We start from the raw sequence: 24,089 nt of genomic DNA on the forward strand, positions 1-24,089 counted from the left end.
GAATGATGAACCTCCCTTTGCTGCAAATATTTCCATTGGCCACAAGTGGCAGGGAGCGCTGGATATTGTCGGTTAATGCGATGCACCTCATGGAACCTGATTCTGAAGATACAAAACAGGAATCGTTAACTGAGAAGACGTCTTTTTTTGCTTTAGAAAAAGAAATAATGAAATTAAGACAAAAAACAGGAAAAGACCAGTGGACAAAAACAGATACAAACTGCTACAGATGTTAGAGAGAATAAAGACATGCTTCAATTTGTACGTGTGCGTGTGTGTGTTCCAATACGAAATGATGACTGGCGCGAGGGGAGGGGGGGGGGGGGGGGGGGGGTTGGCGCATATAACCAATGCAACAGGACCAAGCGGAACCACGAGCAGGAAAACAGGAGCGCCGTCCAAGACGTGGACTCCACACCACTGCTTCTCCCACCAGGCGTCAAACAGCAACGTATCAGCAACAACACCGGGAGCGTCACGTTAGCCGTACGTGCGCTAACGTGCGTGGGCTATCTGGGATTGTTATGTAGATATAAACCGGATAAATATGTAAATCTAAATCTATGAACCGCTGAACCCTGTTTATTTCATTTGCAGCATGTGTTGGCGATGGGATCACTTTTATTTTTCTGACGTTGCCGCTCAATTTCCTCTGTGTCTTCGAGCCGTTTGTTTGTTCCCGCTGCTTTGATCAAGAAGCGGTTGACGTTCGTCGCCGGCACCGCCGACAACCGCACGCATACAAAAAGCAGAAACACACAAACTCTGCCTTTTAAATCGGTCCAAAGTTGTTGGGGATTTCGCTTTCCCTTTCAAGCCGAGGCGCCCGTGCTGAACGGCGCGGCGCTAAAACATCAGCCAGCCGTTGCCCCCAGCGTCAGGCGTTTGCTCCGCACGCAGCAAAGCCTCCGGCTCTTTCCCTTTTTCAGAAAGGGGCAAAAGGCCACGACGGCTTGATTGAGTCCAGGCCCGGCTGAGTTTCCACACGTGGCTCTGAGATTATAGATTCAGATATTTTTCAAAACCGGCTGCTCAATGCCAGAAACTAAACCCCCCCCCGGCCATTATTGTGTTGATTCAGAAGAAAGCTCGTTGTCGTACATTTGAATACACCGCACATTTGTTTATTACAAGACCATTAAAAATCTTTTGTGAAAGAATGTGTGGTTGTGAAGGAATGCAGGTCTTCTAACTGTTTTCCACATGCTGCTGTTTCTTTTTGATGGAAGTGGGTCACGGGGCTGCTTGGAATGGAAAAAGTTAGGCTCCATTCTAGAGAGCTGAAATCATCGCAGGATGAATCAGTCGAAGGTTGAAGAGAGGAAAAGCTAAAGGGAGGTGAAACGGGGTGACAGACAGATAGTCAAAGTGAAGAATTTTTTTGGGTTCAGAAATGGTTAAGCAAGCGATGCCTATTAAACTGTGAGGGGGTTTTGATGAATCCATTTCAAATGAGGCGTGTGTCCAAAAACTTTCAGCTTTGTTTTTCAGGTAAATTTCCGAAGCAGATGTTTTATTTAGTTTACTTTCTCTTGCTGTTTTGGTTGAAGCGTGTACTACTCCTGATGACCTTTAGACAAAACCCTTAGACAATACAGGTCTAAGGGTTCAGCTCTTTAATACCGTGTACAAAAAAAGCACATGCTTTCAAAGAGGAGATATGCAGAGAATACAGGAGGATCGTGATTATCATCACCGGCTGGAATGATGGGAGAAGAAATGCCTCGTCCTTCCAAACAAACTTTTCGTCTGCATTGAGAACCCAATTGGTCAGAGACGTAATATTTACCGACAAAGATGACACAACAAGCAAGTGACTCGCTGTTCCTCTGATGGGGTTTGGATCAACGTTAGGGCTCCTTTCTTGTTACCTCATTGTAAAAGACAGTTTTGAACTTTAGCAATTGCGTCATTCTTTTGGCACTACGTCACGCACAGACCTGAAGAGACTCGGGGGCAATTGAAAGGTGATCGTGTGGGAGTTTAAAGCCACTATTCATTTTTCAGGTTAACTCTGGTTGGACTGGTTATTTCTTAAAAGTTAAAATGACGTCGAAAACAAACCTCATTGACACATTTCCTATCACGGGAGCTTGGAAAGTTAGAGGTACCATTTATTTATTTACCATTAAACTCAGCGACTGTTAACCAGGAAATGTTCATTCATTCATCAGTTAGAACAAACATATTTTTTTAAACGTTGCTTTAGGAACACATAATCTAGGGCGGTCAAATAAGGACAGCCCTATTTTTTTATGGCAAAACCTTTTCCAGGTAATCAGGTCGGGCCGCAGCACAGCTTTACAGCCGGACTCAATTTATGACACGGATGCTTAAGTTCATCCACGTGAGACAAGCTTGAAGAAACAGCAGATTGGAGACATGGTTAACTCTGGGAGAGTATTCACTTACACTAAAGCGTTGACGTTGATTGCTGCTGACCTTCCTCTGGGACTGCGTGTGAGGTCCGAGGTGATGTAACATTTCCCTGCGAGTCGCCGTGCGATACCGATCATACACAACTGCACTTGTGTGGATGCACATCTTTAAGGCGCTTCGGTTTATTCAATTTAATGAGCAGATCCCTCATCCTTCAGCTTCTAGAAATTCTCTTTAACTGGCACATAAAGCCCAGGGATCTGGGTTTGGATCACGGGTAATTGTTCCCATGACTTTTCTTGGCTCAGTTAAACATTATATCATCCTACCTTGCATGAATAGATCTGATAAGTGTGCAGCGGAAGAGCTTGAGTGAGTTGTGGCGTCTTTACGGTCCTTGTTAAACTCTCGATGAAATCAACGTAAGACGTTCTGATCGATTGATGAGGCTCCAAAGTTTCTCCCTGCCAGGAAAGAGAGCGACTTTGACTGGACTTTGAAAACCAAGTTCTATTACTACAGAAATAAAAAGTGTGCATTATGTAAATAAATGACGTATTTGAGAAGCTGCACTAAAAAGGGAACATGGTTTCATTAAAAGAAGGGAAATAGAACTGAAGGTGTACTGCGTGAGGGAAGTAACCAATACCTAGACTACTTGGGAGGGGACGTGAAGTTTAATGTGTGCTTGATTGCATGACAGTGCGGACTGTTGATGTTCGACAAAACGAAAGGCGGAAAAGCGGTAAAAATGTCCCTTTCATAAAAATTATATTGCCTGTTTACCAAAATCCCGTTCATGGGCGCTTACCAACTTTATTTGGAATGTGTAAGTAATAAGTCTCACGTGCAGAAACACAAGATCATAAAATAACCCCCCCCCACAAAGTTGGACGATTTAATATAAATTCTTCTCCAATGTGTCCAGTTAACTGTTGTAAACATCCATCAACAGTGTTTGCTGCACAACGAGCAATAAATATAAAAGAATGACGAAACCACCTTAATGAGTCCCAAATTGTCAAACATTTATTAAAAATAATTTGATTTTGCAGAATGACGTTGTAGACAAATGTGTTGTTTTTGAAAGCATTGGATGTAATATGCTCTATTTCATTCATGCAGCAATCTTCTTTGTTTAATAAATACCTACATCTAATTTTTCTGCAAGGCCTGATTTTAGAAATAATGAGCTGGAAAAAGTTCTTTAGTTGCTTTTGCGCGATTTCAAAAGAACAATGTGACGTTTGGGGAAGTCCGCTACCTGCTTTCAATGACTCAGGGAGTCAACGATCAGCTCCTCCGTTGGGATGTAAACTTTTAACAGACATATAAGAGCAGTGTCCACCTTTAAGAAAAGGAGACAGTAACAACATATATTCAGTATGTTGGTGTGAGTGACAGCTTGGCTGATCCATCCCACCTCATCTGATACCGCACTCTACTTGTTAAGTTGCTCAAATTTTCTATGACTTCATTATTATCCTCCAACTCTGCAGCAGATGCAAATGCGTCATTGGAAAAGTCTGTGCCAGCGGAGGCCGAGGGCCGGCGGCAGAACGTATTAGCAATCAAAACACAACGTTGGCAACGGAATCGACTTTTAACAAGTTTATTGTTTTTAGATATCATTTTGCTCCGTGACAACTTTCCAACACGGTGGCCTCCATTGTTGAGCTCAAAGATATGTTTATTTATATTGGGTTCATTTTTTGCATCGCTGTAACGTGACTTGTATGAACCAAAGACACAAACATCCTGTTTTGATTGTGCAGAGTTCCTTATAGAAAAGGGATTTGTTGACGCTGAATTCATTTTTTTACTCCCGATATGCAGAATTCCCCTGTCAACGCTTCAGTTAGGTACAAATTAAATACATATTTAATTGTCCAGAAAACATATTGGTCGCCATTGGGCCGACCAATGCGTTCATTTCTCCTCAGATGGAAAGGAGACACGATCAGGGAGCGTCCCCAAACAACAAAACCCCGTTTCTACCAATGAGATGAGGAAATGCAAACCACATTATTCCCAGACGCCAAAACAATGCACACAAGTCAGAAGACAGAAGAAAGTTATTAAGGCAGTGCTCCCTTATTCTCCACCTGGATACCGACTCCCATGTTCTGTTGAAATGAATGCGGAGGTGCCCTTTATATTCGATGTAGTGACTCGTGTCTCAGCCAAAGATTGGAACACACTCTTCAATCTGTCCTGAAACTCAGGAAGGTTGCCGGGATGTTACGTCACATCTCGTGCATACGGTTAAAACAGCTTGAAGTCAACAAAAAGAGGTCCAACGATGACTCCCCAGTAGACGAAGGGATGGATTGCATAATCAGACCTGTCTGAACGTGAGCGTGGAACGGAAAGTGTTTTAGTTTATTATGACTCGCTCTCTCGGCTCGTTTATTGAACCTGAGAGGATCTGACGAATTGACTTACTCGTGTGTGAGATAAGGCTGGAATAAGCGCGTTGCTCTGTTGGAATGTGCCCCCCCCATATGTGGCTGTTGAACGGTGCTGCTCAGCTCCTGCGATCCCTCAAAGTCAAGTAGCCTTGGGTCCCGACGTCCAGGAGGGAAAAACATTTGTTGCAAATTATTATTAAAATGTATTTAAACCCGTTGGATCAGCGCAGGAATAGAGCAGGATCCGCTCTGATGGAGTCCGGCGGGTCGGCTGCCAAAGGGAACGATCCACAGACTCAGTCACGGTGCAATGCTTTTGACATACGTGTCAAAACTCATCAAGTGCTCTGCGCAAGTAAAAAATATGGTTTTTCACCACCTCTTTGCTTGGTCACCTTTAGATTTAGCTCTATTTTTTCTTCATTTCCATGAGACTATTAAACTCGCTCCCACCCTGTCTGACTTTTTAGAGTTGTAAATATCCAAACCTCGTGCCAGTGGCTGAGGAGACAGACAGACAGCACAACAACACACAGGAACAATCGGGCTTAACTGGCGTCTGGACGCAACCAGTAGACCTTGTTACTTGTCATTTAACTGCCATTGCAACGCAATTCAGCGACCAGATTTATACATCTTAAACAAAAGGGAGTTCTTCCAGGGGGGGAATGTAGAACACAGATCCCCAAAGCCAACGTTTGACTTCACTCCATTATTAATCACTGCATTGAGCCAGAAGATGATGCGATGAGGAGCTTTGGATGGAAAAGTCACATCCCGACAGGAGCTGCCCGGCCCGGCTGGTGGACCGAGGCCAACAAACGGAAGCTCACGAAAGGGACAAAAGGAGGCTTATGGAAGCGGAGGGTGTAACTTTACAGCGACGTGGTTTCTGTTGCTGGATGTAGGAAAACAGAAAAAAAAAGGGCAACTGCAGTGTCATTAATTTGAGGCAAAATCAACTAGAGATCACTGCTTTATTTTGACGTTGTACCCTTTATGGTGGTGCATGTCTCATTATTTCTTATTGTTCATGAACACACAAACGTTGTTCTGATCCATACGTGAGTTGTGTACCGCCTGCTCTTCATGTTTGATTTAATGTTGCATGCCGTGTGCTTCACTGTTGAACCTGAATACCCTGACTTTTCGTCCAAGATCGTCATCTACTACTTCTGTCCAAAGAATTGTTGGCAGCTCTGGTTCATCTATCTAACAGTCCTCACAGAGAGCAAGGCTGTTTTGTGTGTTGTCTATCTGTAATGCTGAAATCAAGCCATTACCTTTACATTTAAAGCTTTTGTTGTGATGTCATTGTGTTTGAAGGGGAACTCACGCTGCTAACTAGGCACTAAAACAAGAATCTCTTCCACAGACGTGTGTTTCTCCTGCGTGAGTGCTTTAAAGAAACATTTGTGCAAAACCAACTTTATATATGAAAGGAATTGCTTCCTTGCCTGCAGACTGTGATATGCAATTTAAACCGTGCAACGCTCTTGCGTTTGGACGGGTGTTTGCTGTTGTTTGGTGCCCTGGTTTGTAGAATACTGCGGCAGATGTGTGAGGATGAGGTCATTCACCTGCTGCTTTAAAGGTTTGGACCGATGCAGACTCACGCCACGTGGACACGGGGCAGCAGAGGGAGGAGGGAAGGGACAGCGAATGAATCAGACTGCACACAACTAAGGCTTACTTTAAGCATTAATGAAGGATTCTCATGTAATTGGAGGATTTCAGCAGGCAACGTGTCTCTTAAAGGGTGACAATAATCAGTGTGTTTGCTTTGAAACGGATATCTGCTGAGGAGAAGACAAGCTCAGGGGAGGAAAGTGAACACGAGGATTTAGTGTGGCCGAGGAGGTTGTGTTAGAAGCAGGAATGATGTTGAGAAAGTGCAAAATGATCTGGGAGAATGCATTGAGGGCTTATTTTCTAAGACTACTGGTCTGACTGCCAGTTCTGCATCTGTTTCTGAATGCAGCTGTGACTATGGAAAAAACCCTGGCAGGGAAAATCTCCACCACACACACACACAACATGTGTGACATTGGTCCATTCAAATTGATTTGAATTGAATGAAGTATAACCGACTCCTTTACGTCTTCACTGGAAATTCATCTTTTTTCAAAGTCCGTGAAGAGGAGGTGAATAATCGGCCATTGTTACATTTGAAACACACCTTCTGACCTCAACTTTTTTTTTTTTGGTGTGTGTCTTAAGGTCCATTTTTTCCATTCTGCTTTCTGCTCCTAGTTTTCCACGTCGAGATGTGTGTGTAGACCGACAATGGAATATAACCGGCCAGAATGATGAATGGGTTCTGACACCTACCATCCAGCAAGCTTTCATTAATTATGTCATATGAAGTCCGCTAAAAGCATTTTTTAGATTTACATAGCTTCATCTTCGGTCCCATAAGTCCACAAGCTGATCAATAACTGTTTTCCATGAAGACTGTCCCGTGAATTGATTACTAAACTGGCCCATGTCCCCCAAAGTGTCACGTGTCTTTCTGCTTTCAACCGCATGAGGTCATTAAAAGAGAAAATAACTTCAGTAGTACAAATGGAGTCGCTGTTAATCTTGTTTCAAGACATTCACGGTGTCATGGTGAATGCAATCGGCTGTGCACACAAAGAGCTTTGTGAGGAACGGAAAACACGTTCTAAGTAAAACCTGCACTTGAGAAAGTTCATGACCTTTTATTGATTGAATAGTCGGTAGAACATTTCATCACTAAAATAATTGACGGCTGCAGCACTCTATAACAAACACATATATAATAAACAAACAGAGGTATCACACGATCAAATGTCTGGCTTCCAACAGTGTTCCATTCATTCAAAGTAAACATCAACTGCCTTCATATTCTTATTTCTCCTGCATGATGCACATCTGCTTGAGTGGCAGTTTCCCAGCCAGACAATTTGCTATGAGGAGAATCTCCCCAGAGAAAAAGTGTCTGCTGCAGAAAACACGGCACACCGTGTTGGCTTATAGAGGTCTGGTTCAACCTCTTATGCCCTCGGGAACCTGAAACATTTATCAGGATACTTTTTATGGGGTTCCAAGATGAAATAACATTGTCGGATCTCAGCAAATCCAAACTCTTTAGGCCTCTTATTTTTTTTTGCTGTGTTGTGTTGTTCAATGATCATCACCAGACAGACGTGCATTTGTCTGGCTTTTCCTTCAGGCACAAGGTAATAAATTGCAATTTGGGGAAGTTCATCCTCAGCCAATGTTGCGCTTTTATGGAGGTCTGTTGGTAATAGGCCACCTGGAGACGCCCACATGACCGCTCTCAGCACGGCGTTGTCTCCCTCCCAGACAGGAAGTCAAGTCAGCTGCACTTTTATTATGATACTCAGGTCCTTGGGTATCCTCCAGAAAGTCTTCATTTCTTTTCCTTCTCTTCCACTGGGACATCCTGAGTTGCCGGCCAAAGAGGATCTGCAGAGTGCTGACTCTCAGCAGAAGACTCATTCGCTCTCTTCAGTCGGAGTCCAACAGGCTCGATTGCCAAGATGAAAAATACAGAGATGGAGATTCTGGATGTGAAAAGAGGAAAAGCAGGCAGAAGAAACCACAAACAAAGGGTCTGTGTTATGAAGCAGCTTACAGGGCTGCAGTTGTTTTCATGTTTCTGAGAGAAAAGTGAGGGATGCTTTTGTGAAGCTTGGACTGATCTGAAATAAACCTGAATGTCCCCGAGCACGCAGAGATTTATAACACCAATCTGCCTGAACGACGGCCACAAGCCTTCAGACTCAGACTCAATAGAGCAAATGACATAACGGAGAGGAATTAACCAGAAACAGCCACACCCGCTTGCTAAAACTTCTCTTCTCTTTACGGCAAAGACTTTCTCAGCAGGGCTGAAACCGTCCAGAACAAACCATTTGTTCTTTTTTCTTTTTAGGACCGTGTTGAAAAAACTTTGAAAACCAGAATGTTGGATGAACTTAAATTCATTCGATAGGTTTGATACTGGTAGATATTAGTGTTAAATGTGGATTTTCTTAAAAAAGGAAGCAATTAGTCAATATTATTGCTCCTTAATAAAGTAACTGCGTGTTGTGTTCAAATGACCTGATTCATTGATGGACTACTCGGCGGAATACTTGATTGCAAAAATAACATACAGCTCTATTTTTCGGGAGAAGAAATAACGTTAAGTTAACGATCAAATAAAACTCTAACTGGAGCAGAAGAGTCTGAGTCATAAACGCCTGATGAAAAACACTGTATGCACCTACACTTTATTCAAGCTCTTAAGGCCACGATGAATCCATCATCCTGTCGCTGCCTCCGACCCACTGAGAGGTCTGTCTGCGGCTCTGAGCACTCAGACCCAAGAACAGACCCAAACCCGGGTGCCCCCGAAATTCAGCTCCGGCACCCACCATCTCTGCCAGGAACATCGGACGGCCAAACGCTGGAAAGTTTAGACCTCCTGAATGTCGACACTTTTGCGCTTTTTTCGGGCGGATTTGCAATCCAAAACGGGACAATGGCGGCTTGTGTAGGGCGACCAGCTCCAGGAACCATGTGGGGCCGCTTTGCAAGGCGGAAAATGGTCTGGGGGCTAGAAATGTAACGACAAAGCTGCACGGGCCGAGAGGAGATGTTTAAGATGTTTCCAGTCATTTCCAGCCGTATAGAAAGCTACCGAGACATCTCGAACGCAGACACCTCGTGGGACTAATCAATCATCCTCATGGTGGTCGTGTTCCAGCTGGTTAACCTTTCTGCAGGCACAGACCTGATTTACTGCTCACGTTACAGGACGCCATATTAAGCTGTTCTCTATTCTCCTCGAATTTGAATCGATTATCCTTAAGAATTGAGTTTGGGACATATTCTTCCACAACAACGTTGTGTTTTCGTGTCTGGGAGTATATAAACAAAACAAGTAGTTATTTTCTGATGTGTGTGAAAAGAGGTACGAACATTCCTCACATGCCTGATGGACATTAAGATATTCCAGCGTTAAATGCATTTCAGTCTTAGGTTTTTGTATTTAATAGGATTGTAGGAAAGAGCCCTAAAAACAGAGAGGCAAAAACAGATTGCAGTTCCAATATTTGTCTCCCTTCCCAGCCAGAGGTTAAAGAAACGTCCTCAGTGAGTTCCACCTTTTCCTACGAGTTGTGGAAGAAGGGAAACCATTTGTGGCATTTAGACAAACCGTTGTCCTAGGAATCGGCAGGCTAGCGTGGCTCCGATCAATTCTTTGTTCCTAGCGGGGGAATGAAGCACATTGTTAATTTCTTTCGCTTCACACCGGCGTTTGCCTGCAGCTGTTTTTTGCCACTCAGGTTGTATTTCAATATGAAAGTCCTTAAGTCGAGTCCCCATGTGGAGGAACTCACGGCGTCCGCTGGAAACCAGCTCACCTCTCCATCGTGACACCCCGCAGGGAGAAAGGGGAGCTGTGCAAACTAAATGAAACTCTTAAAAATATATATTAGCTTACTGCTAAATCTCATTGAAATCTACTGCAGGATGAAGTGGGTTTTTGAAAGTCTATTTAAGCCACGAATCACAACTCGTTCATCGCTTTGATGCACTCAAGGTTTCTTTGCAAAGAAAACGCCTGCAAACAACTCAACGAGTTCTCCAGAGCAGCTACATTCAAGCTATTTAGGGAACACTTCCCTCTTCTGGCAGCGCTGCAAGGAGGCCGATCATAAACTATGTGACCGGACCGTTCATGCAGACTTCAGCAGCAGGGGAGCGCTCCCTCTGGAATTACCATCGTTTCATTGGACTGAAGCCAACTCGTCAGTGCTGGAGGAACAAAAAAAGCGCTTTATTGCTTTTCAAAGATTGTCAATGTAATATCCATCACTGCAAGTAGAACTACAACGAATCCCCAATTAACAAGAATTGTACAATTGAAATATATTTTTTATTTATAATACATCAAAACATCATTCAGTTTCATAGTGTGACGTTAAGTGTGAATGTGCACTCTGGTTATCTGACAGATGGTTCACAACATCAGCAGCCAATATTTGGTTGGGATTAACGAAAGGCAGCGTCGAGGTGACGGGCGGCCAATTTGTGCGTTTGGAAAGCAGCAGCAGTCGGGAACGCCTGCAAATAAGTTTCTTTAAACTCTGCAGGGTTCCAATTTTGCCATGAAGGCCACATTATCTGGCCCAATGTGGGAAATATTCTAAAGTTAACTTAACTTTAATGTAGCCGATCATATGAAAAGTTCAAACTGAGTGCAAAACCCACCATCACTCATGTGCGCCATGCAACGTAAAACTGAACATTTGCAACTACTATTTCACCCGGGTCAGGACCAAAGGGACTATTTGAAGATCGGCTTTTACTTCTTGGCAGACTGGAGACGCTCGCTCACATTCTCCCAGTTGACTACATTCCAGATGGCCTTGACATAGTCGGGCCGCACGTTTTTGTACTGGAGGTAGTAGGCGTGCTCCCACACGTCGATACCGAGGAGCGGGACGAGACCTGCGGGTCAGAGACGGGGCAACGATCACTTTCAGGTTAAAGAAGAGACCTCTGAAACAAAGCCAGAGACCAATATTTTTTTTTCCCCCCAAACGGACCTGTGGTTCCATGCAGGGGATCCTGGTTAGCACAAGCAGCTACGCGAAGGCTTCCGCTCTCCTTGTCGTAGCCCAGCCAGCCCCAGCCAGAGCCCTGCACGGCCACGGTGGCCGCAGACATCTTCTCCTTCATCTTCTGGAAGGAGCCAAAGTCCCGCTTGATGGCCTCCAGCAGCTCACCTGCAGGAAGTGACACAGACCGGTTATACTTCAGGGAAATACCAGATATTAACATGGAGAAGACAATTCAAAAAGCATTTTTTGCTGGACCAATTCAAAATGTTTTCAATACGAGTTACGAAGCTGCTGTGTCAGCCTCACATTAGCTGAAAATGTTTTGCCAAAAAAAAAAAAAAAAAAAAAAGAATAAAAATCTAATTTTAAGGTATATGCTGAAAGACGGCTCCACAAGTAGGCAGCATCTTTGACCACCAGGAGGCAGTATGACAAAAGAAAACCACCATAGTGTCAAACTGATGGTAAGGAAGAAAAATACAACGTTTGCAAGGGGTATGAAACCAGAAACAATGAGCTTAAAACTGAGTCCTCTGTGCAGATTTAAGCTCAGTTGGCAGTTCACTACGTGCAGCACGATTAGCAAGCCGGTCACATTAGAGAGTCATGTGTGCAGGTGCATACGAACAGGAGAACAATGCAGTCAAGGGAACGCTTTGATAACAAGCCGTTCAGAGGATAACAAGCCGTTCAGAGGTTTACACGCCGTACCCTTTGGCTCGTCTCCACCCTTTGGGGAGAGGTTTGTCCAGAAAATGGTGTGATTTATGTGGCCTCCACCGTTGAACTTCAGAGCGGGCTGGAGGGCAATCTGAGCGGTCACATCTCCTAAAATACATGCAGAAAATTCAAGAGACACATCTGTTCATGCGAGGGACTCATTTAGAAAGGACACTTACAAATGTTTGTTGGTCAACATTCATTACAACTTTATGTGGTTCATTTCTTCCATAGAGAAAACAAAACTAATTTGCTGATTAGTTGACACGGGTTTGTGTCGCGTACCCTTTGCGAGTGCCTCCTGATATTTCTCCTCCGTGACGTTGAGGTTGTTCACGTACGTGGCGTGATGCTTGCTGTGGTGCAGCTGCATGATCTCGGCATTGACGTGGGGCTCCAGGGCGCCGTAGTCGTAGGGGAGGTCAGGCAGCGTGTGCTTCTGCTTCGAGGCAGCTACCTGGCTTATGGTTTGGCCGAGGCCACCAGCACACCTGGGGGAAAGAAAAAAGAGCAGAGGACAAACCTACCAGCCATTGGCAATAAAATTAGCTTTTTGGTCGGGTTTGCAGCAGCTGAACGGTCCCTATAATCCCCAAACTAGAGTGAAAAAGCTAAAAAAATAAATGTGTGATGTCCTCATCAAGAATGAAACCGCGTCCATGAGGTGACCCAAGGGGATATGTCGGAGTTTATGGTACATATTTTTGCTTTTAAAACTAAATATAGTGCAAATATCAGGAGGTTAATTTGAGATTCTTACAGGTAAAGTTGTGCTCCTTTTATAGCTTTCAACAGCAACAACACTGAACAAGACAACAGTGGAACCCGCACAAATGGACTGACGTCCCCGGATGATTAGCAGGTGTTGATTGTGGACCGAGGGAAGTTAAGATAGTTAATTGACCTGTGAGCTGATGGTACCCGGGGCAGTTTACAAATATAACTGCGTTCATTTTAGACCCACGACTCAACACATTCGTAGAGGTGTTATAAACACCTCTACAGGACTATGCAAAAGTTGCACTAAATCCCTCATTTAGTGCGCCACAAGCCTCGCTGAGATGCTAAATGCAGTTAGCATCCTTGGCTAGCTGGCTGTTAGCTGCGGATAAACAACTCAAGCGCAGGAACAATCGTCCTCGTCGTCCTAATCCCTTGTGCTCGTTGATCAGGAAAAATGGCCCTTGGTGGTAAATGTATATGGGTTTTTTACCTGCGTACTCGACCAACTCTGCACAGCATGTTCATAGTAGCGCTCACGGGGTAGACGGGACAGGGCAGACGCACCAGTAACTGCCCTTGAAATGTGCGAGTTCAACTTGACAGCGCAGCCGACCGTACCATTGTTGCGGTGTTATGGGGGTGCGAAGCCTTGAGATGAACACTCAATTGCGAATATTAGCGGCCAAACCTCTTTCCTGATATATTGATTGTCTATATATGATAACATGTATGATGGAAATGTGTTATTTTAGAAATAATGTACATGATTGATTACGGAGACAACTCCCCCCTAAACGTATGTCTCGTTACACAACTAATCTCCTCATCTGTGCTATATAGATATATTTCATTCTATTTCAGTTTGGGAACCCACAATAGGTGAATGAGTTATAAACATGCAAATTAAATACAGTCGTAATAATCTTAAAATAATTTGCACAATTTAGCACAATTATCGAAACTACCACAAAACTAACAAGATCACGTGAACGCCTCTTCTGCCACAGCGGAGGCAGAGTCAGAGGTCGTCTATAATGAGGCAGATGGATCGCTCAGATAAACGACACATTTCACAGACATAAAGACAATAACTACCTAATAATTAATCTGCACTGCAGACGTTATTATTATGGATAAATCAATGCATGTTATCGCTTAAACCACGTATGCTGGCGAACATAAAAGTCCCCAAAGGAGTTGTCATATAGTAAATGTATCACACTAACAATATAAAATAAATGCCATCACAAAATATCAATTACTAAAGACTGTTACTAATTATTTTCTTTATAGATTCAGCTGAATATTTTTTATTAATTAATCATTTGGTTACAAGAATATCTAAAACTGTGTAAAATATCAGTTATATCTACTCAGAGCTCAAGATGATAAAAAAAATGACTTGTTTTGTCCAACCAACATTGTCAAATCTAAACACAATACAAAATTATTTATTGTTAAGGCGCTAGAAGTAGACAACTTTTCGTCCAGGATCAATTAATTGATTCTTGAAATATACCCTTAAATTAAACATGTATGCATGAATGAAATTGTTTGTCGCATCACAATCCGGGAATCTATGGTAAAAACAAAGAGCACGAAGAAAAAACATAGATTGATTTCTTCAAAAGAAACAACACCTTAATATTGTTCCGTTATTGTTGGGCTGAATTCATTAATGGATTACGAGCTTTTCTCCTCGCTCGGTCACGTTTTAGATCCCGTAAATCGCGTCGGAGTGAGAGGTCCGTGTTCTCCTCTCTGGTTGTTCTCTGCAGCAACGCGAGTGCAGCAGCAGCTTCGTCCACTGTTCTCCCGTCAGTGACGAAGATGATTGCGATTACGCAGACGCGAGCCAACTGCACATAATAATTTGCTGCTGTTTTTTTTTTTTAACGCGGCTGCAATTTCGATCACCCCGGCGAAGAATCCGCGAAGCCGAGAGGTTCCAGAAACGTCGAAAGAAAACGGGGCCCTGGGTATGTGCTTCGGCGACCGAAGGCCCGAAATCTGCAGCTAAGAGCCCGCTAGTTTCAGGAAAAGGAGCGCAGGGGAGGGAGTCATTTCCTTCACCGCCATTTTGTGATAACAAGGAGCCGAAAAACAGTGCCAAGAATTGCATGCCGCCGGGCTGAACACAAAACAAAAAACACTGTCGCCTCACATTGTGATATTATAGCGCGTATTTTATTTTTTTTGTGCTAGCGAATGCTAAGTGTTATTAGCAGCGGGGAGTTTCTGATCATCGGCGTCGTCGCTGGCTGCCACACCAGCTAACGTAAAGCACGTCGGCGCTCACCGACCGGTCGTGGTTAACTTTTATTTTTGGGCGTGTGGTTTTACTTTTTTTTAATCATTATTATATTTATTATGGGCTATACCACCACGTCACCCCCCCCCCCTCCCCCCACACACACACCTGAGCTCCCGCGAGCCAGCCAGCTTCTTTACCCGGGTCACATTAGAAGTGCGCGTGGGCAGCCGGAGATGTTGCAGCACCGAGACACCTGGCTGTGATTAATGCTCGTTTGTTTAAATCTCCTGCTCAATTCTAGAGTTCACCATGACCAACGAGGAGCCTCTACCGAAGAAGGTGATGCTTTTTTTCAAAAAGAAATATTTTTAAAAAATATTTACTTTCTAGTGTGTCGATCACGTGCCACGAGTCTTCTTCATTTAACCAATTGTCGTTTTTCTCCCCCCTGCAGGTTCGCCTCAGTGAGTCTGACATGAAGACCCTGACCAGAGAGGAGCTGTGCACGAGGTAGATGACCGCTCTGCTTTACTATTCTCCACCTGTTCAGGTCGAGCTGCTCACACTTGTCCTGCTCCTCTCAGGTGGAAACAGCACGAGGCGTACGTCCAGGTCCTGGAGGCTAAATATACGGAGCTGTGTTGTAAGTACCGAGATGTCATCCCAGCGATACTTTTTATTCCTCCGGACCCCTCTGACTTTTCTCCTGACGGGATTTTTCTTCGCCGGCTCAGCCAACGACGTGACGGTGCTGAAGGAGTCGGAGGAAAAGCTCAAGCAGCAGCAGCAGCAGGAGTCTGCGCGCAGAGAGAACATCTTGGTCATGCGGCTCGCCACCAAGGAGCAGGAAATGCAAGAGTGCACGGTACGTGTCGGCGCCTCCACCTTTCTTCGTGCCCGGTTGTAGCCTTGGATCCTCCCTTTTTCATCGCCTGCAGCGCTACAATGTACCTGTTATTCATTTGCGATCGCGGCGTGCAGGCGAAAGGTAAATAGTGCCTAGGAGGGAATCTCTGGCTCCCATCGGGTTGACAGCTCAGTGGGTCACCCAGTGGCTTTAAGGAATCACACGCCATTCTCACAGGGCAGCTGGTCACAAACACAACACGCACTGAGAGGTTAGAAAGGTTTGTTTCCCTCCTAACCATAGAGGGGATGTGGTTGGATTTGGTTTTCGTATAAATATGTTCAATTCGTTCTTTGAAATTCAAGGTCATCGTGGCTGTGAACGCGGCAGGTGAGCTTTTGTTGGTCTCCCTTTTAAAGACCAGACAGGACACCCAGCAGAGAATAGGTTTTTTATCTCCACAAAAGCTTTAAAGATGCTTTAATGTGATATAAGATGGATGAGTAACACCTGTTTGTTTTTGTCCCGCAGACCCAGATCCAGTACCTCAAGCAAGTCCAGCAGCCGAGTGCAGCCCAACTGCGGTCGTCCATGGTGGACCCGGCCATCAACTTGTTTTTCCTCAAAATGAAGGCTGAACTAGAACAGACTAAAGACAAACTGGAGCAGGCCCAAAATGAACTGAGTGCCTGGAAATTTACACCTGATAGGTAAAGACAATCAAAAATAACCCCGCTCCCCTCCCACAAAAAAAAAAAGTCAAGACTTCCTCATGCCCCCCCCTCCCACCCTCACTCTCACTGCAGGCATGCAGGGACTATGTTGGGGGGGGGTAAGACTGACAGATGCTGTACTCGCCACGAGGCTCAGACTTTACAGAAAGCCAGTCACTGCCAAACCAAAGTGTTTTTGTACTCGTGCACTGTGCCAGCTACGTATCACGTAACCCTAAAAGCGAAAGGACAGTGTGGTCAGGTGACGCTTGTGTTTCAGCTCCCCCCCTCGCATCCCCCCCTCACCGTCCAAAAGGGCCCGAAGGAGTCCGGACTGTTCCCGAAGCGGTGGTCGCTCACTTCCCGTCACGGATACGCCCGCCCCCCCCCCCCCTTCAGCTCAAAGCAGACAGTGCACATGTTAAATAGGGGCGGAGGTCGAGTCAGGCCTAAAGCAAAAGCAATCGAACACTTACAGACGATCCGTTTCATAGAGACGTTTAACTGTGGATTACGCCACGCACGTACCCTGTAGTCGACCCCAGGAGTCTTAGATACGTTTCAGTAACGTGAGGAAAGCGTCTAGGATTAAAAGTAAGACTGTGGGCGACGGGTTCGGGGGGGGGCGGGACGGGGCGGGCGATGTTGAGACTGTGAGCGGAGCCAGATCCTCGGTCCACAGAGGACTGTGGTTCAGGGACGGGGGTCCAGACGCCTGTGTCTTTGAACATGGGCCCACCCACGGTAGAGTGTATTTACATGTTTTATTTTGTGACTTGTGTCTTTTGATTGCCATTTCATTTGATCTTCCTCTTGTTCCTCCAAAACAGCCACTTACTGCAGTGTGTGTGAACCAAGACGCATGAGTGCCTTTGACTGTTTACATATTGTACATATTATCCCGGTTTATGATGAATTAAGCTTTGCTTAATTTCTTTCCGATTCATACTGAACCACACTGCTGTAGGTGCACTGGAGTCCTGTTTAAAAGTTGTGAATGATGATGTCTTTAACAAGTCATGTTTTGAGTATATATTGTTACTGTATTGTATATTTTCTGTGATTGACCTCACTATCTTTCCCTCAGCCGTCTACGCTTTAGCCCCTTTTTATACCTTTTTATTTAATTCCCACCTGTTTGGCGCAGGTCTTTGGCCACTGAATTCAGAATGAAACACCTGGGACTTGTGACTTGTGTTTTCCTGTCTTTAAAAAAACAAAACAAAAAACATCATCACACTTAGAGCCGGTGAGATTTGACCCATCGAGCGCTCGGCGCGCCTCTCCCAAGGCCCCTCGGGGAGCTGAGTTGTTATGCTAAGCAGTGTCATTGTGACGAGCACCACTAGCGAACGGCTTCCACCGCTTGTCTCACCTGTTGCCACTGTGATGACTTCTAAAAGCTTACGGTTGCTAAGTTACTTTCTGCTGCTGTTAATATTCCCTTTTCCTCCGGCCAGATGACTTCCTGCGGCATCGAATGTTTTTTTTGTTTTTTGTTTTTTTTAATGATGATTACACAAAACCAGTCCCTGGTTCTTTGGTTTCATATTTTTCGATAGTTAAGTGTTATTTAAATTATAGGGTTTCTTGTAGCGTGTCAATGTAATATTACACTGTTACATTTGTTCATTCTGCTTTGTGTTCAAACAGTGATGTAGCTGCAGGTTTGAATTTGAGAATTGGTTGCTAAAGAATTGCCTCTTTTTTTTTTTTTTTTGAAGCACTGACTTCCTTTAAATATTCAACCAGGTGAATTGACTACAGTTTAAGAACGGATGCATAAGTTCCACAGAAATGTAGGGTCAAGGAAGCTTGTTTTGTGTTTCAGCCACGATGAGCAACTTGTAGTTTTCACACATTATTATTAATACGCTGGAGAGAATACGTGAGTTTTTAGAGTTAAAAGAAACCAGTATGTGTGCAGAACTGGTTTGTCAGTCATTTCTGAACGCATTTGAATATAATATTGGAGATCCGGTCTTGAGTCATTTAGTCTGTTTGCCTTCAGCCATTGGGACCGACTAATGGCGTCACTTTACCTGCTGCTGTCTGCTGGTTCACTGCGTGATGTGAGACTTGTTTCCCCTTGCAGCCAAACAGGGAAGAAACTGATGGCCAAGTGTCGAATGCTGATTCAGGAAAACCAGGAGCTGGGGAGGCAGATGTCCCAGGGACGCATCGCCCAGCTGGAGGCGGAGTTGGCGCTGCAGAAGAAGTACAGCGAGGAGCTCAAGAGCAGCCAAGACGGTGAGAACTCGAGCGGCACTTCAGCGGCCGCGTCTGCTCGTCACACGTACGTCTCTCAACGTTCTGCTACCCCCCCCCCAACTTTCTGTCCCTCCGCAGAGTTGAATGACTTCATCATCCAGCTGGACGAGGAGGTGGAGGGGATGCAGAGCACCATCCTCGTCCTGCAGCAGCAGCTGAAGGACTCCCGCCAGCAGCTTTCTCAGACTCAGGGCCCGCCCAGCGGAGCGGGGCCCGGCCGGACGTCCGCCGAACCGTCCGCACAGCCCGAGCAGGCCGGAGCCCCCGCCGAGCCGATGGGCAAAGACTACGGTAGGGTCTCCAACGGGCCGAGCAACGGCAACTCGTCCCAGCGCAGCGAGACCACCACGCCCAGCCTGTACCGGGAGGTCAGCAGCACCGAGGAAGACTTTCCCATGTCCCCAGTGGCGTCCAGCCCCGGCGAGGCCGAGACCAAACTGTCCAACCACTCTGGGGAGGCGTCGGGGAGTCAGACGACGAAGGCGGCCGGGAGGGTCGGCGGGCCGGTGGGTTTCGGGAGCCAGCTGAGCGCGGGGTACGAGAGCGTGGACTCCCCGACGGGCAGCGAGACGTCATTGACTCAGCACTCGAACGACACAGACTCCACCGCCGACGCCCACGAGGACAAGGTGGCCCCGGTGACCAAGGGCACCAGGACTGCGGGCTCACGGCACACGCAGAACGGCCTGGACTCCGGCACGGGCGACACTGCTGTTTTGTAATGTACTTTTGACATGTACTGTCCTTTTTTCTCGTTTGTTTTTTTTTGTTGTTTTTTCTTTTTTTTTATACAATATACAAACAAGGCAACAAATGCATAGTTGGTTACACAGCGCTGCTGTCCGAGACGGTCTGTTTTCACCCTCCTCCCCTCGCTTATCGTGATGCCTCTGTCACATTTGTGTTGCTAAACAGGGATGTAACAGTTAAAGGGTTAATGTTAGATTTGAAGTGAGTGGATGTATGATTTAAAAACTAGTACGTTTCATTCTGCTGTTTCTTTGAGCATGTCCATGCTGTTCTCGTTTGAGGTCTTGACACTGAAAACAGGCATCTGGTGTTGTAACTCATCGTCAAATTCAGTATCACTGAATTACAGTAGCTTCGCAGTATTGAAGGTCAATTTTAGATGTTGGCCTGTTTTTGTTTTTTTGTTTTTTTTAAAGCAGTTTTAATTTTTCATTGACAAAAAAATTATCTTCAAAAGACTGTTGAATTGTGAGTAGTTTATTTGCGATGTTCATATTATTCTGACTTCAGTCCTTTTCATGTACTGACCAAATACCAATAAAGATTTTTAATACTACAAAGTGAAACCAATTTTTTAAAAAATAAAATATTAGTTGATCCGAAGCATAATAGCAAGACTGCTACTTAAAATACGTTTTTATGAATAAAAAAAGAAATGTATATCTGACGTCAAGATAAATCAAAAGCTCTGTAAAGCATTATATATTATATAAGCCGGTAACAGATATAGGTGCGTCATGATGAATCGGAGACCCTCCCAACCTCACGGGGGCGCTGTGGTTCTTTCCTGCGGCTACAGCGGCACACAGCTCGGCTCCGCGTAACCGGGACAGACCAGAGCAGCTACTGGAAGCAAAGCACTGCTTCTTCAGCCGTCAGTCAACATGAACCCCGAGCCCGTTGTCATCGTCTCCGCTGCACGGACGCCCATAGGTGAAGTCCGACTTCCTTTCAGCGCCGGACACGTTCAATTTAAACAGTTTTGATAAGTTGCCACGTTGTGGTTCGTCGTCGCGGCGGTCGCGTTGACTTTAACCGTCGTGGGTATTCATTTATGAAAATGGCGTTTCGTGTTAATTTGTTAAGACGTACGTGGATGCTGCTTGTTTTTATCCTGGGTCTTGTTTTTTAATTAGGCAGAGTGGTTGATGTCATTCACTTACACGCTTGGAGGCTTGCAGCGCTCTGATTGGTTCAGCCGTGTGTCCGGAGTGGTCCGCGGCCAGTGATTGGCTGGCTGTTAGAGCCAGAGAGCTCTCGCGTCCCGCCATTGGTTGCTAACAAGTGTGCGTTGGGCGTGTTGCAGTGAGGTGATGTGAGGGTTACTGGCCTCTTCCAGAAGCAGCTCCACTAATATTATCAGCTTTATTGGCCATGTATGCATGTGCATATCACCTGAGATGTAATTCAGATATTGTGATCATACAAATGCAGAAATCGTGCAGACATTCCATGTATAGCTCAGCTGCCTTGTTAGAATGGAAAGTACTTTGTGAAAACCACTGGGTGGTCTGATTGGGAGCTAGGTGATCATTAATGAATATAAAGTATAGTGCATTGCTGATGGCTAATGTCCAGCTGAGAAAAAATGTTTGATAAATAACGCATTTCTTTTTCAATTAAGTATACCGTGATGTGTTCCTTCATCTCCCATTTTCTTTTTACACAGGTTGCTTGAACGGCGCCCTGTCCACCGTGCCTCTGCATGACCTCTGTTCAGTTGTGATCAAGGACGTTCTTAAGCGGGCCGGGGTGAAACCAGAGGACGTCTCCGAGGTTATCCTGGGACACGTCTTAACAGCAGGTGAAAGCTCAAAGCGTGGCTGTAATATGTGTCGTGTTAGCGGCCGTCGGAAAAGATATGGCTTCTGTTTTTGCAATACCTCATTTTGTCTCGTTGTTCTTCACCTGTGTACTTTGTCGCTTTCTCTGTCCTTAAGGTCACGGGCAGAACCCGGCCCGTCAGGCCAGCGTCGGGGCGGGTATCCCGTACCCGGTGCCGGCTTGGAGCTGCCAGATGGTGTGCGGCTCTGGGCTGAAGGCCGTGTGTCTGGGAGCTCAGTCCATCCAGACCGGAGAGTCCTCTGTGGTGGTGGCGGGGGGGATGGAGAGTATGAGCAAGGTAGGACATCGATCGACTCAATCAATTATAAATAAACCATCTGACTGTATGAAAATAAAAGTTGACTGTTTTTTAATATTTTGAGAACTATGGGTATTGTGGTAATACAAGGATATTTCTCAAATGAAGTAAATGCTTTAGTTATGTGAGTCTATATGCAATACTTCTTCTTTAAGATCATTTGTGGCATCCACCAATTTGATGATACTGTGGTAATAATTAACAGTTCTCTATTTCCTCACAAATAAGGGCATGAGTCTAATAAGAGTGTAAATAAATGTTAAACATTATAGCATCTAATTTCTTACTCTACACAAGAACTGACATGATCGCACGACTGACTCCTCTGTCATACTACACAGGCGGATTTGAAGCTCTGCAGTTTGAAACTCTTCTTTTTGATCTTGTGCAACATTTTCGTGAATGAAACTTGGCCACAGGAAACAAACTGATGGCATTAACCCAGTTGAAACCAGGGATACTGGAAGTGTTGGCAAACACAATCTGGAATACTTTTAGCACTAATTTTGGAATAAACCCAACATTTTTTCTCAGCACGTCCAATGTTTCTTTTTCTCTGGTTCCCCCTCAGGCTCCTCACACGTTGCAAATGAGGGCCGGGGTGAAGATGGGCGACGCCTCCCTGCAGGACTCCATGGTGGCTGACGGCCTGACGGACGCCTTCCATGGCTACCACATGGGCATCACAGGTGTGCATATACTTACTGCGTGTATATATAACACCTGGGCCTCACATCTTAATGAGTTATTCATAATAAATCGTCCCTACGAATCGTTTCGTCAGCTGAAAATGTGGCGAAGCAGTGGGGAGTCAGCCGGGAGGAGCAGGACCGGTTCGCCGTGCAGTCCCAGAACAAAGCGGAGGCCGCACAAGAAGCAGGACATTTCGACCACGAGATTGTCCCGGTGACGGTGTCATGCAGGAAAGGCGAGTCGTCGAGTTTTGTCATGGTGACGTTGTCTCATGTTGTCCCTGGCGTGCATGTGCTTTAACAACCGTTTTGTCATCTTCAGGTCCAGTCGAGGTGAAGGTGGACGAGTTCCCTCGCAAAGGCAGCAACATGGACAGCATGTCCAAACTCAGGCCCTGCTTCGTTAAGGACAGCAGCGGCACCGTCACCGCCGGCAACTCCTCAGGTTCGACAGTTTTTTGTTATAGATATAAAAAGCTAATGTCATCAACTCCACTTCTGTATTGTCAAAGTGCATCTTTTTTTTTTTACCGTAGGTATTAATGATGGAGCGGCAGCAACTGTCCTAATGAGCCAATCAGAGGCTGGGAGGCGCGGCCTAAAACCCATGGCTAAAATTGTGTCTTGGGCTCAGGCTGGCCTTGACCCGTCCATCATGGGAACTGGGCCAATACCAGCCATCAGGAAAGCGGTGAGAAAACAGGGGCAGCTAAAATGTAAGAATTGAGAGAATGAATCTTTTCTATTATTCGTCATGGTTGTCGTCCTCCGATAGATTGAAAAGGCCGGCTGGAAGCTGGACCAAGTCGACTTATTTGAGATCAACGAAGCGTTTTCTGCCCAGTCTATCGCTGTGGTCAAGGAGCTCGGCCTGAATTCCGACAAGGTAACTTTTTTTGACATTTGAAATTGCCATTAAAAGCCGGAGGAAGTGTGTAAAACAGCATCCCTGCTCCCCTCAGGTGAATGTGGGCGGGGGGGCCATCGCTCTGGGCCATCCCATCGGTATGTCTGGCTGCAGGGTGCTGGTGACCCTGCTGCACGCGCTCCAGAGGACCGGTGGCCGTAAGGGAGTAGCGTCGCTCTGCATCGGCGGAGGGATGGGCATTGCCATGTGTGTGGAGCGGGTTTGAGGAACCTCGACCCAAACGCCGCTTAGATCGCACTCGATCCAATCATTAATCTATAAGGGATACTTAACTCAATGTTTACGCTGCGGGACATGATCTAAAATGGTGCACCACGGTTCTTCAGCCACTGGCCGACGTGATAACGGTTGTCGAACCGTAGCGAATAGCTTGCCATTCTCACTGTGAACCCTCCTCAGGTAGTTGTGTAGCATTGTTTATGTACATAGAACATCTCTGAAAAATATTTCATCACGTGTTTAAGTGCTCTGTTGCTCCAAAAACTGGTTCTGACCAACATTCCACTTTCTACTATGAAGCAGCTTGGAAAAGCGTCATGTGCCAAACGTTCTCTAAACTAGTGCTTCCTGTATATCTCTGGCTGTCTACATATCAATAAAGAATTATAATCCATGATTTTTTATTTTACTTCTTAATCAGCAGTTACTAAAGACTC

At 45.3% G+C, this 24,089-nt stretch overlaps 3 protein-coding genes across 3 annotated transcripts; 2 read left to right on the forward strand and 1 right to left on the reverse strand.

Annotated features, from left to right (window-relative positions):
- Positions 1 to 10,584: 10,584 nt before the first annotated feature.
- Positions 10,585 to 13,517, reverse strand: sod2 (superoxide dismutase 2, mitochondrial). Its single transcript, XM_040161414.2, has 5 exons — positions 13,326 to 13,517; positions 12,398 to 12,603; positions 12,104 to 12,220; positions 11,378 to 11,557; positions 10,585 to 11,279 (listed from the first exon to the last, which is right to left on the reverse strand). Exons 1-5 carry the CDS (start codon positions 13,358 to 13,360, stop codon positions 11,134 to 11,136), a joined length of 684 nt encoding a protein of 227 aa, XP_040017348.1. The 5' UTR covers positions 13,361 to 13,517; the 3' UTR covers positions 10,585 to 11,133.
- Positions 13,518 to 14,481: 964 nt separating this feature from the next.
- Positions 14,482 to 20,230, forward strand: wtap (WT1 associated protein). Its single transcript, XM_040161407.2, has 8 exons — positions 14,482 to 14,814; positions 15,391 to 15,428; positions 15,544 to 15,599; positions 15,674 to 15,732; positions 15,824 to 15,954; positions 16,468 to 16,646; positions 18,745 to 18,899; positions 18,999 to 20,230. Exons 2-8 carry the CDS (start codon positions 15,399 to 15,401, stop codon positions 19,640 to 19,642), a joined length of 1,254 nt encoding a protein of 417 aa, XP_040017341.2. The 5' UTR covers positions 14,482 to 14,814; positions 15,391 to 15,398; the 3' UTR covers positions 19,643 to 20,230.
- Positions 20,231 to 20,424: 194 nt separating this feature from the next.
- acat2 (acetyl-CoA acetyltransferase 2) lies at positions 20,425 to 24,046 on the forward strand. The gene is made up of 9 exons (XM_040161409.2): positions 20,425 to 20,603; positions 21,340 to 21,474; positions 21,611 to 21,792; positions 22,385 to 22,502; positions 22,598 to 22,741; positions 22,828 to 22,950; positions 23,042 to 23,196; positions 23,281 to 23,391; positions 23,468 to 24,046. Exons 1-9 carry the CDS (start codon positions 20,555 to 20,557, stop codon positions 23,636 to 23,638), a joined length of 1,188 nt encoding a protein of 395 aa, XP_040017343.2. The 5' UTR covers positions 20,425 to 20,554; the 3' UTR covers positions 23,639 to 24,046.
- Positions 24,047 to 24,089: the final 43 nt, after the last annotated feature.

Source organism: Gasterosteus aculeatus, chromosome 18 (genome assembly GCF_964276395.1).
Source record: "Gasterosteus aculeatus chromosome 18, fGasAcu3.hap1.1, whole genome shotgun sequence".
Classification (NCBI taxonomy): Eukaryota; Metazoa; Chordata; class Actinopteri; order Perciformes; family Gasterosteidae; genus Gasterosteus; species Gasterosteus aculeatus.